Below are 12661 nucleotides of genomic sequence, written 5' to 3'. Positions count from 1 at the left end.
ACTTTGATGATGGATTCCATGACCTTGTTGATGATTGGAAGTAAGCTGATTGGCATGTAGTTAATGCTTTTGCATCTTTTCAATGTAATTTTGTGTTGTTGGCTGACTTCGAAGGAAATGGAAGATTGTGCAAAGAACAGAGCAGAAAGATGTTGTGCAACAATAGCAGAGCAGGTTTTCAGGACACGTGCACTGGTTTAGGTTTAAGGGTTATGTTTAAAATTGACAACATTGTGTTGCACTCTTCATGACACAAGGCCAAACTTCATATTTGAAGCCAACGCTTGCATTCCCAATCAAGCTGCATGCTTGTACCTACATGAGTGCTGCATCAAATTTCAATCTCTTCCATGTTATCAAGTGGCTACTGAAATCACGTGGCTACCGAACAAATATTCCCCTCTTATCCGCTTGCAAGATAGTAAACATGCCAATCCACAAGAAGGGGTCAATATTTCTCCCTTAAAACTACAATGTGGTCGACCTACTACCATTAGCAAAGTGTGAAGTCCATCAATAAAACACTTCAAACACTTCTTCCAATATAATTAATATTTAAATGCTGCTCCTGCCAGCACAATAGTGGATAATGTTCTGGACTGCAAGCATGAGGCCATGACTGACCCAATGCGCACTGCCCTTTTTTGTGCCAAGGTCTCAGAAATCAGAATCCATGGTTCACTACCTTCATGATTCACAACCTTTTGGCATTCACGAAAACATGTTGTTCTCTGTTTAATCATCTCCCCCACATTTTTCCTGGAAGCAGTTTTGTCAAAGGGTAGTGTTTTCAGACTCGTTCTATTTATTGATGTACTTTGTTGGATTGTCTATGCATCTTTGGAAAGATTATTTGGACATTTGTCGAATCAATTTCTTCTTTGATAATTTCACGACGTTCAGCTTGCCGGTCCGCTGAAGTTGCTCTGTTAGCTCATTTTAGGAGGTTTAAGAGCTTGCTTCCGGTGAGCTTCAAAACCACAAGGGAAGGGGCAAGCCCAAAAGCCAAGAGGGGGCCCCCTGGGTGAAAAGGCAAAGAAACATGGGAAATTGTAATAATTAAATGAGAACTAGACGATTGATTCATGACTTGAATTGGTGCAAGTTGATAGAAGTCGGGCACACACTGCTGGAAAGGTTGCTCTGAAGATCCAATGATCTGAATTAATTGTTGTAAGAATCAGATCTACAACATTGTCCCAATAGTGAGTTTAATTCAGAATCGATCTCCAGCAACACCTGCAAGAAATCAACAAGCATAATATCAGTATTCAGTAATCATAGAAGTAATGATGGATTTGCAATTGGTGCAAGCAAGCCTGGAACATCTAGTAATACGCACCATCTGAGTATGCACTACACCACACAGAATAAATGTCACAGGAATGATCGGAGCGCTGTCCGTCCGAGTTCTTATGGGAGCCCCTCAATGGTCAGAGGCAGCATAGCACCTGGGTTCAACTTTCATTACAAAAGGGGGAAAAAAGGAGGCAAACCGATATATCGGCTGATATTTTGAATTTTGAGGTTATCGTCATCCGCCGATGACATGGCCGATATAAAAAAAAAAGAAGAAACTTTCCTTCTCTTGATGCTCGGCAGCTTGATGACCAAAGGGTTGCTGGTTTTCAGGATAAAAGACCATTAATCGAAGGATCTTGGACTGTTTTTAATAACTAGTACACCCATTCCCCATGGAAGTGTGAGGGAGGGTCATGTTATTATCCTCTCTGGGGTATGTAGATTACAGTAGATCTTGGCTCCGGTCCGTTTGTCTGTGTGATAAGCATAGAATGCCTCAAAGATGTGGGGACTCCTCCAATTTTCTCAGTTTAGTGTTAAACAACAGTAGCGAATTATTGTATTGTATTAACAAATAATTATTGCGTTGTATTAACATTCATATTATTCTTTTATCATTATTGTCCCCCGTCGCACCGCGGAGCGAAAGGGGGACTATGGTTTCCCCCTCCGTCCGTGTGTGCGTCCGTCCGTCCGTGCGGGCGTGCGTGCGTATGTGCGTGCATAAGCGAAGGACCGCATTCGAATTTGGTGTGTGGGTGCAACTAGGCATATGGAAGAACCCTATTGAAAATTAGGTCGCTACGTCAAAATCCAAGATGGCCACCGCCATGTATGTCTGAACCTTGTGAGTGGAATATCTTGAAAAATAAGCGAAGTACCAACTTCTAATCTGGTGTGTGGGTGTATCTCGGCATAAGGAAGAACGCTATTGAAAATTGGGTCGCCACGTCAAAATCCAAGATGGCCGCTTTGCGTCTTCCACTTTGTCAACTAACATCACTTCACCGATGGGGGACCTAGGCGTAACGCTTGTTTTTGTTATTAGAAGCAGCCTTTGAAAGATGCCACGATAAGCCTTAACATGGCGTTTGTCGAAGGAAAGAAATGGGGGATAGTGGCCTTGTAAAAATGGTACGACAAGTTATTTATCCCCTTGGGAAGTGGAAATCCCCCATGGGAAGGGGGAAAATTAAGTTGCTACAACCTTCATCATGTGACCCTCAGTCATCATGTCAAGTTTAGTTGAGATCGGATTAGTAACGACCGAATGTATCGCGGTCAGACAGACACCAAATTGTGTATTTTAGAATGATAAGATGTCGAGTGCAGACCTACTGAAGAAAATGATGCTGTTCACACAAGTGCCCCAAGACTATATTTTCAAAGATTCTCCTTATTCCCGTTTTATTTTCAATATTCAATTAGATATGTAGTCGTCCTTTAGGGCAGGAATACGCAGGTTCCATGAGGTTGGATAAATATCGATACAGCAGGAGAGGTTGAAAAGCTTCCAGAAAATAGGAGCTGCAAGTTCGGGAGTGCAGCGTTTGAGAACAAGAGTAAGAGGTCCATCCAGACCATTGACGTTTTTCATGATGAGGGAGGCAAACTTTTCAAGTGGAAAATTTGATGGCAGGCATAAGGGAGTTGCATTTAGGAAAAGTTTGAGGAGTTCTATTGGAGTCATCCAGAGTAGAGTTGGTTACACATTGAGAGGCAAAGGTGTTTGCTTTGGATTTAGGAGAGCTGGAAATGGCCACCTTCGAAAACACGGTCGTGTTGGCCAACCGGGCGGAAAAGTCCTGAATGTGCGGGACCGGGTAGTGGTCGGGGGTGGTGGCATCGTTGAGCCGGCGGTGGTGGTGGTGGGCGGGGCGCGGTGGCGGCCACGAGGGACGCAGCAGCATCAGCCTCAGGATCCACGACGGCCGCACCATAACTCGGCCGCGTGTCGCAAGCCGCGAAGAACTTGTCGGCCTCTGTAGCCAGGGCGCGGGGTTCTTTTATTTTTGAACCGGCCAGCGCGAGGCGTACCTGTGCGGGTAGCTGGCGTAGGAAGAGCTCCCGAAATAAGAAATCCGGGGCTTGGTCACCCAGCAACGACAGCATATGATCCATCCGCACGGATGGTCGTGTGTCGCCGAGTTCGGGAAGGTCCAGGAGGCGGTCGGCCCGTTCGATCTCCGTGAGGCCGAACGTGGCGATGAGGAGACGTTTGAGCGCCCCGTACTTGTGGTCGACCGGCGGGTGCCGCAGGATGGACATGACTCGGGCGGCAGTGCTGGGCCCGAGGGAGGCGACCACGTGGTAGTAACGGGTCTCATCCGCCGTTATGCCTCGAAGCTGAAATTGTGCTTCGGCCTGCACGAACCACACATCGGCCTGTGCTTCCCAAAACTCCGGGAGTTTTACCGTGACGGCGTTGTTGGCCATGGCGCGTTCGGTGGACAGCAATGGCTGAACCAATCTGGGTCACCAGTGAAGTGCGGTGCTACGCACACAACTTGCTTGCCAAAAAGGTAGGCCACAACGCGTTGGATAATCAAAAGAGTCTTTATTAGGAAAGCTCAAACTGTAGCACTCGGCGCGCTCGAGCTTGGAGCCCGCATATATGTGCCGGGGCCACGCCTAGTACCCGGGCGTGGCCGATCGGTCGATAGGCGGGGCATGCCTTCCAGTTCCCCGCCTGGACGTTCGCGCCACCTGCTGGTGCGTTGAATTCGTGTCCTCTTGCTTGTGTCCGCCACAACGTAATGCTTGTTTTTGTTATAAGAAGCAGCCTTTGAAAGATGCCACGATAAGCCTTAACATGGCGTTTGTCGAAGGAAAGAAATTGGGGATAGTGGCCTTGTCTGTAAAAATGGTACGACAAGTTATTTATCCCTTTGGGAAGTGGAAATCCCCCATGGAAAGGGGGGAAATTAAGTTGCTACAACCTTCATCATGTGACCCTTAGTCCTCATGTCAAGTTTAGTTGAGATCGGATTAGTAACGACCGAATGTATCGCGGTCAGGCAGACACCAAATTGTGTATTTTAGAATGATAAGATGTCGAGTGCAGACCTACTGAAGAAAATGATGCTGTTCACACAAGTATCCCAAGACTTTATATTTTCAAAGATTCTCCTTATTCCCGTTTTATTTTCAATATTCAATTAGATATGTAGTGGTCCTTCAGGGCAGGAATACGCAGGTTCCATGAGGTTGGATAAATATCGATACAGCAGGAGAGGTTGAAAAGCTTCCAGAAAATAGGAGCTGCAAGTTCAGGAGTGCAGCGTTTGAGAACAAGAGTAAGAAGTCCATCCGGACCATTGACGTTTTTCATGATGAGGGAGGCAAACTTTTCAAGTGGAAAATTTGATGGCAGGCATAAGGGAGTTGCATTTAGGAAAAGTTTGAGGAGTTCTATTGGAGTCATCCAGAGTAGAGTTGGTTATACATTGAGAGGCAAAGGTGTTTGCTTTGGATTTAGAAGAGCTGGAAATGGATTCATCTCAGGTTGTTGAAAGGAGGAACAGATGGCTAAGGAGTTGGTGAAGATCCACTTGGCCAAGAACGAAAATAAATGACAGACTGCTGCTGTGGAGAGAGGAGAGCTTGTCAGAGGTCTGCTGGATAAGGGTGGCTTTGGCCATGGAGATGATGTGCTTCCATTGGTTGGGGGCAGACACAACTCATAAGTGCAGATTTCAGGATTTGAAGAAGTGGTCTTTTCAGGAGGGCAGAGGAAGAACAATGAATGGAGAACAACTTGAGGGAGAAGGTTTTACACATTTAGATGAGTAGCTTATGTGAAGTCACAAGTTATCCCAGTTGGTAGAATCGTTATGTCAAAGGATGCAGGAGGTAGAATCTAAGGATCTTCATCATTCAGATTTTTTTTTGATTTTTTTTTTTTTGTATACAACATCGAGGCTCGTGTAAGAGCTAACACATTAAACACAAAAAACATAAACGGACACATAAAACATATAATAAAGGGAGCGGGAGACAAGATGGGGAGAGAGAGGGAAGCACACAAGCACAACAGTAGAGAACAGGGACATTGAGAGATCTGTGGAAGGGAGAGGGCTGGGGCGGAGGAGTGGGGTGGGGGAGGAGGGAGGAGGGAGGAGGGGTACACGGTATAAAGCAAATGAACACTACTAGGAATTTCAGGAAAGAAGTTTATTTGGAAATTAGATTTATTTAAATATATATTTATTTATTTCTTTATTATTATTTATTATTTTATTATTTATTTGTGATTTTTTCTTTATTTATTTTTATTTATTTGATTTATTTCGATTTGGGGTGTTTGAACGGGGGTAGAAGAGATCAAGGTTTTGGATGGGGGAAGATAGATGGTGGTGAACAGCTGTTTTAAAGACCTGGAGGGAGGAGTGGGATTGAAGGGAGTGAGGGAGTTTGTTCCAGAGGTGGGAGAAAAGAGGAGTGAAGGTGAGCAGAAAGTCTTGATTTTGGCAGTTTCACCAGAAGAGGGTTGCTGACAGACCTTGTGCGACCTGCAGGAATATTTGGGGGAGAGAGCACAGATAGAGCAGGGGGAGCAAGGCCGGAGAGGAGTCGGGAGAAGACGGAAGGTATTCTTTCCAGGTATTCCATAGCCATGTAATATATGCCACATCGCATCCGCGTTCACAATGTCAAATGTCTTCCCAAAGTCGACGAAAGTCATCACAAGACTTGAATTCCATTCATGACATTGCTCTGTTGTTGTTCTGAGAGTAAATTTTTGATCGCTACATCCTGTATGCCCTCTAGATCCAGGCCTCTCTTTTCTCAATTCTCATCCACTGATTTCTGCATCCCGTTTAGCATTTTCTTGGAGAGCACCTTGCTTGCAATACACAGAAGACTTACACATCTCCAGTTACCACATTCACCAAAGTCTCTTTTCTTTGGCAGTTTAATGATCAGTCGGTCCAACTTTCCACGCTTCTCACCAGAGGACAGGGTATTGCATTTGAGTCAATTTGTCTGTCTGTTTGTCCGCACAGAATAAATATGACTTTTCTCTGCAACCGTAATTTTCTCTGCAATGATAAATATGATTATCGCCTTCTCCTGTCAATGTTTTTAATGATAATTATGACGTCATAGGTCACATGGTATGTGCGCTATCTTGGAAAAACCGAAAAACTTTGCACCTCTATATCTCCAAAAGCGCTGCATAGAAAAAAATTGAGACATGGCTCATTGTAAAGAACTCTCCATGCGGAATAACATATGTTAATGATGATGTCATAGGTACCTCCATTATGACGTCATAATTCAACAAGTACAAAACTTCATCCGATCAAGATGAAATTTCTTGAGCATAATCTAGGGATAAATTGGTGGAGAAAAAAAAAATGATATCATCGGTCACGTGGTTTGACCGCCATGTTTGTTTTAACAAAAAAGCCTTAAACACTAAAACACGTCCTGGCAAGGGTCTGAAATGTCTGATTGCTCTTTCTTGATCACTAATGAATTTTTGTGTGAAGCTGTTGCTGATGTCTCATCAGTGCACTTGTGTAGTTCTGCATTCATATCATCCGTCCCCGGTGTCTTTCTTTTATTTCGTCTTTAAGGCTTCCATCATTTCAGATTCTTTGATAGGACCAGCATCTATCTATGTGTAAATCTGTTCTCTTGCCATTCCTGCAATATCAATTGGTTCTCCCAGCATCCCTCTGCTAAGTAGCTCCTTTGGGTGTTCATCCCACCTTGCCATCTGTTCTTTCTCTGATGTGAGCATATTTCATTGTTTGTCTTTCACTGGTTTCTCTCCCATCCTTCAATCTGATGTCAACTGTCTGGTTATTTTATATACCACTAGCAGAAGTACCCGGCGTTGCTGGGGAGGGGTAGGGGAGGGGGGAGAGGGGGAAGGGGGATGGAAGGGGGGAAAGGGGAAGAAGAGGAAGGTAGGGGAGGGGAGGAAGGGGGGAAGGGGGTTCATATATATTCTGGTGGGTGAATGTGGCGTTCATCACGTTTATGAGTTGTGTGATGCCGATCAGGAAGAAGAAGAAGCTGTATTACCAACTTCGTACACTTCCAGAATAGTTTGATGTATTTGTATTCAAATGTCTGGTGATTGTTTTGTATTTATTTATGCGAATGTATACTTGTGTATAACTGTCATAAATTTTAAAGGCTTAGGCACTATGGAGCGATTTTGTTTTTAAAAAAAAAAAAACTTCAAAAAAAGATCTTTTTTTTCATTTCTTTTTTTTTGCCTAAAACACTCCCAGTCACTCACTGATGAACCTCTGAAAGTTTGATGAAGATCCGTTCAGCCATCTCTAAGAAAAATGGCGACACAAAGACACACACACACGGACAGACATCTCTCTTTATATACAGTATGTAGGAGATTGCCATTTCCCCCTTTCTCGGATGCTCTTTGTGCCTCTTCCCCTAATTCCTCAACGTAGTTTCGTTTATCCTTCCTTGCACACCTCTTCACTTCTTGGTTTTTATCTGTGTACTTCTCTAATTACCCTTTCTGGTATGTTTTGCAAATTTCTACTTTTTGTTTTCATTTATTTCATTCCTCAAGATGCTTGTAGATGAGTGGCTACAAAATGTCAGGGAAACAAAGCTTGTCTTTTTCTGATCAGTCACTTGCAAAGGTGTGATCCTTAAAGCATTGCCATCTTACAATCGGTCACAACCTGTCTGGTGATTGTGGATAAATAGGAAGATTTCCACAAATTGTCCTGCGCCAAGCGGAGGACAAAACTGGCCTATAAACATGGGCATTGTCAATCTCCAAAATGTCAAGTCTGTATTCACTCCCCGGCGCTCCTCATAGCGCACAGCGTTTTTGCCCCTAGCGCAACAGAAACACCACTGCAATAACTTGTTCTCCTCAAATACAGATATAGCACTCATTGAAGATGTTAAGTTGGAGTTATTGAAAGACTTTATTACCCACAAAAATGGTAAATGTTGCTTGCCATATTCCACCTGCATATTTCAATCATCTCTGTAGCATAATATTTGATCACAGAAGTTACGTCATCACCCCTGTCTTTGTTTGTTTGTCTGCGAGTAGGTTATCTCAAAAAGTTGTGGATGGATTCAGACACAATTTAGTGGGCAGGTTGGATGTGTGACAAGAATGAAATGATTATATTTTAATGAAGATCCGGATGATATAAAGATCCGGAATGAATTTTTGATCTTTTTGATCTCTTTTTGATTCGATGAATTTAATGAAGATCCAGAATGAAGATGCTATAATTTTGAAAGTGATTCTTCACTATTGAGAGGCGGGGCCAAACACGACATAAAACACAATATCTCAAAAAGTTGTGGACGGATTCGGACAAAACTTGCTGGACAGGTTGGGGATGTGACAAGGAAGAATTGTTTAGATTTTCTTGAAGATCTGGATCCGTGAAGTGTTTAAAAATATTTTAAGTGGTTCTTCATAATTGATAGATGGGGCCCAAAAACAATATATAGCATGATATTTCAAAAGGTTGTGGATGAGTTATGACAAAACTTGATGGATGAGTTGGGTAAGTGACAAGAGCAAGCTGATTAGATTTTGGTTCAGGTCCGGATCCAGATCCGGCCTATCAGGGCGATACAAAACGTAAACTGTTCAACTTGGCGGAGGTATGCGTTCTACCGAGTGTCGTTATAGTTTCGTTATGTAATGTATTTTATTACGTAATTTTGTATTTATTCACTCATTCTCTTGTTTTCCGATCAGCTCATCTCCCCAGTTACAGGAGAGGTGGTTTCCAAGGAAACGGTCACAGTGGGAACAGACCGTGTCACAATCACTACAATTCTTGCTCAGCCGATGGTTGGGCTTCATCTGTCGCTACAGCCACGAAAAAAGGAGCCCCAGATGCTTGTTGCTATGGTAGTGGCTCATACCATGTTTTCTCCTGGTCAGGTGAGACAGTAAACATGTACTAGTGGGAATGCTTGCAGACTGCAAGTAGAAGCTGGGGTGCATCCTTCATGAAAACACAATAAATACTGGATAAGCTTTATATACTTGATGAGGAAATGGTTTGTCCTTGCATTCTCTAAGCAGCTAAATAAATCATGTAAATCAACAATTGAGTGATCAGTATGTTTATTGGAGGAAATACAGTAATACTGATATATATATATATATATATATATATATATATATATATATATATATATATATATATATATATATATATATATATATATATATATATACAGTATATATATATATATATTGTCATGTCTGAGACTCGCAAATGCAATGCGTCTCAGCGATGGCCTTTGTCTCAGTAAACGGCCAATCTGTTTCTAACCCACTGCGTTCATTTATTCTTTACCATTTCACCATTTACCATTCCTCAAGGGCCCCCAAATGAGCCAAAATTGACGGCACACGCATGGGAAGCAAATGGTTCGAACACGTTTCTTACCTTTTTTAAGGTTTATTTATAAAGAATATTGGGAAAAGGCTGATGAGACGAGCAGTTCGGAACAAACCATGCAAATCAACAGACACAAAGAGGGAAAAGGGAATATGCAAACTTGTATACAAGGATAAAAATTAATTAAAACTCAACCCACACTCGGCACCACAGATCACACTTATACAAACATTAAAATTGTATAAGCGAGGACTTTCCTTTGACTATGCGTGGTGTAGATGCAGGACTCCCTGCAGCCCATTTTTGACACAGGAATGAGACAACAAAGTGAGCCAAAGATGAAGTAAGCCAGCCATGAGGAGTGCTTGTGACAATCAGCCCAATCTGGACGTGTACCCTGAGCCAGCCCTCGCGACCATCTGTCAAGGCGCTTCTTCCTCTGACTCCAATCCTCCTACATGCCGGGAGCTCTCGTGTGTCTGTTCTCTCGGGCCCTCCTGGTCCTTTCTGCGGAGTCATCTGCGGATCTGGATCCGGACCTGAACCAAAATCTAATCAGCTTGCTCTTGTCACTTACCCAACTCATCCACCAAGTTTTGTCATAACTCATCCACAACCTTTTGAAATATCATGCTATATATTGTTTTTGGGCCCCATCATCTCTTTTGGGCCCTGGCTGCCCCGTGAACGTCCCTAATAAAAATAAATCCATTGCCTACTTCCAGGCCTTACAGCACATTACACCGCCGTAGCTGGCACACACTGGCCAGACAGATCATGACGGCCTTTTCACACGTTTGACATGTGTGCCTTTTGCAATGGGATGTCCTCACCTGGCCCCGCCAACAAACAAGAGGTGTTTACGCATAAAATAGTACCCTGAATATCTTGTCTTTGAATTACATACTTTGCCTCAGTGTCACGTGTCACAAAACGACTTACTCTGACAGGTCCCTGTTACAGTCGTGGCCAAAAATATTGGCACCCTTGCACTTTTTTCAAATAACTCACAATTTTCTCTAAACATAAGTTGAAATTTACAAAAGTATTTGGTCTCCACAATTCTTTATTTCACTGTTAATATTACAGAACCGTTGTTTTTGATTCAGAACTTAATGTAACCTTTTAAATCAGAAAATAAAAAGAAATTGCATTGACAAAATTATTGACACCTGAGACTTAATATTTGGTAGCACAGACTTTGGACAAAATAAATGCAGTCAAGCGCTTCCTATAGCCGAGAATGAGCTTCCTACGCCTCTCTACTGGCAGTTTGCTTCACTCTTCTTGTGCAAACTGCTCCATTTATCCCAAATTTGAAGGGTGCCTTCTCCCAACTGCTGTTTTCAGATCTCCCCACAGGTGTTCAATGGGATTTAGATCTGGACTCATTGCTGGCCACTTCAGAACAGTCCAGCGTTTTGTCTTGAACTATTCCTGGGTGCTTTTTGAAGTGTGATTGGGGTCATTGTCCTGCTGCAAGACCCATGACCTTCGATGGAGACCCAGCTTTCTGACACTGGGTTGAACATTGTGCTCCAAAATGCCTTGGTAAACTTTTGATTTCATGATGCCGTACACACATTCAAGACATCCAGTGTTAGAGGCAGCACAGCAACCACAAAACATCACTGAACCTCCTCCATGTTTGACTGCAGGGAAGGTGTAATTTTCTTTGAAGGCTTCATTTTGTTTTCTGTAAACATAGAGATGATGTGCTTTACCAAAAAGCTCTAATTTGGTCTCATCTGTCCACAGGAAAATTCTCCCAGAAGGATTTTGGCTTGCTCAGGTGTGTTTTGGCAGACTCCATTCAGGCTTTCTTATGTCTCTCTCTCTCAGCAGTGGGGTCCTCCTGGGTCTCCTACCATACTGATAGAATCCCCTTTTATTGAGTTGGTGACAGATGGTGCGAGTTGAAACTGTCGTACCTTGTGTCCGAAGGCAGCTTGAATCTGTTTGGCAGTTGATCGAGGTGCTTTCTCCACCATGCGAACAATCCTTCGCTGCAATATTCGATCAGGTTTTCTCTTGCGGCTACATCCAGGGAGGTTGGCTATAGCACCATGGGCCTTAAACTTCCTGATAGCATTGCGTATGGTGAACACAGGAACATCAGTGTCTCTGGAGATGGGCTTGTAGCCTTGAGATTGTCCATGAATGATCGTTTATAGGCCATTTTCCCTGCTGGAGCAGGGGTTAGCCTTGCGGGCCCCATGACAATCATGGTTCCCTGTTTGAGGCAATGTTTTTATGGCCGGATGCCCTTCCTGACGCCAACCCTTGGTCGCCTCTTACGATGCGCAGGGATATGATGTACCTATTCTAAACCGGGGTACACACTGTGATCATTTATCCCAGCAAGCTGGTACTCAATTTGCCGACCTCGGAAGGATGACAGGCTGAGTCAACCCCCCTGGCGTTAATTCAGCGATCGACCGGGATTCGAACCCAGGATCCTAGGATCCCAAGCCGGCATGCTAACCGCTAAGCCAACACCAACACCTGTCCATGCTTGGCTACAATCTTGTGTCTGACCTCCTCAGACAATTCTTTGGTATTCTTTCTTTTCTCCATGCTCATTGCGGTACAAACTGTGACACAAAACAGCAGAATGACTCCTTTTCTCTATTCAAACTGGTTGAATGAGTGATTTTTATATTGCAGGCACCTGCAACTCACCATAGGTGAATTCAATTCCAAAGTAAAGGAGAATCACCTGCTTGAAATCTAATTATTTCTAACAACTTCTAAAAGGTTCCAATGACATTGTCTGGGCCATTTTGGGATTTCTGTGTTGAATAAGTTAAGATTTAGTCTTTTTTTTTTTTTTAGCTTTTTTTGTTTTGTTCCACTGCAATCCAAAGAAATACATATGTGGATACCAAAATATTTTTTAATTTCAACAATTTCCTGGAAGAAATGGTGCATTATTTGAAAAAAGTGCAATGGTGCCAATATTTTTGGCCACGACTGTGCATGGC

General features: G+C 43.2%; 1 protein-coding gene across 1 annotated transcript in view; it reads left to right on the top strand.

The window, feature by feature from the left end:
* Window positions 1–12661, top strand: part of LOC137433095 (uncharacterized) — a 76819-nt gene that overhangs the window by 57652 nt on the left and 6506 nt on the right. The window contains exon 8 of the mRNA XM_078783106.1: window positions 9023–9211. Coding sequence (XP_078639232.1) covers window positions 9023–9211 — 189 coding nt within the window. The remainder of the gene's footprint in view (window positions 1–9022; window positions 9212–12661) is intronic.

This window comes from Myxine glutinosa, chromosome 8 (assembly GCF_964187855.1).
Source record: "Myxine glutinosa chromosome 8, kmMyxGlut1.1, whole genome shotgun sequence".
Classification (NCBI taxonomy): domain Eukaryota; kingdom Metazoa; phylum Chordata; class Myxini; order Myxiniformes; family Myxinidae; genus Myxine; species Myxine glutinosa.
Note: the sequence above shows the minus strand (reverse complement) of the source record. Positions and strands in the feature narration are given on the sequence as shown.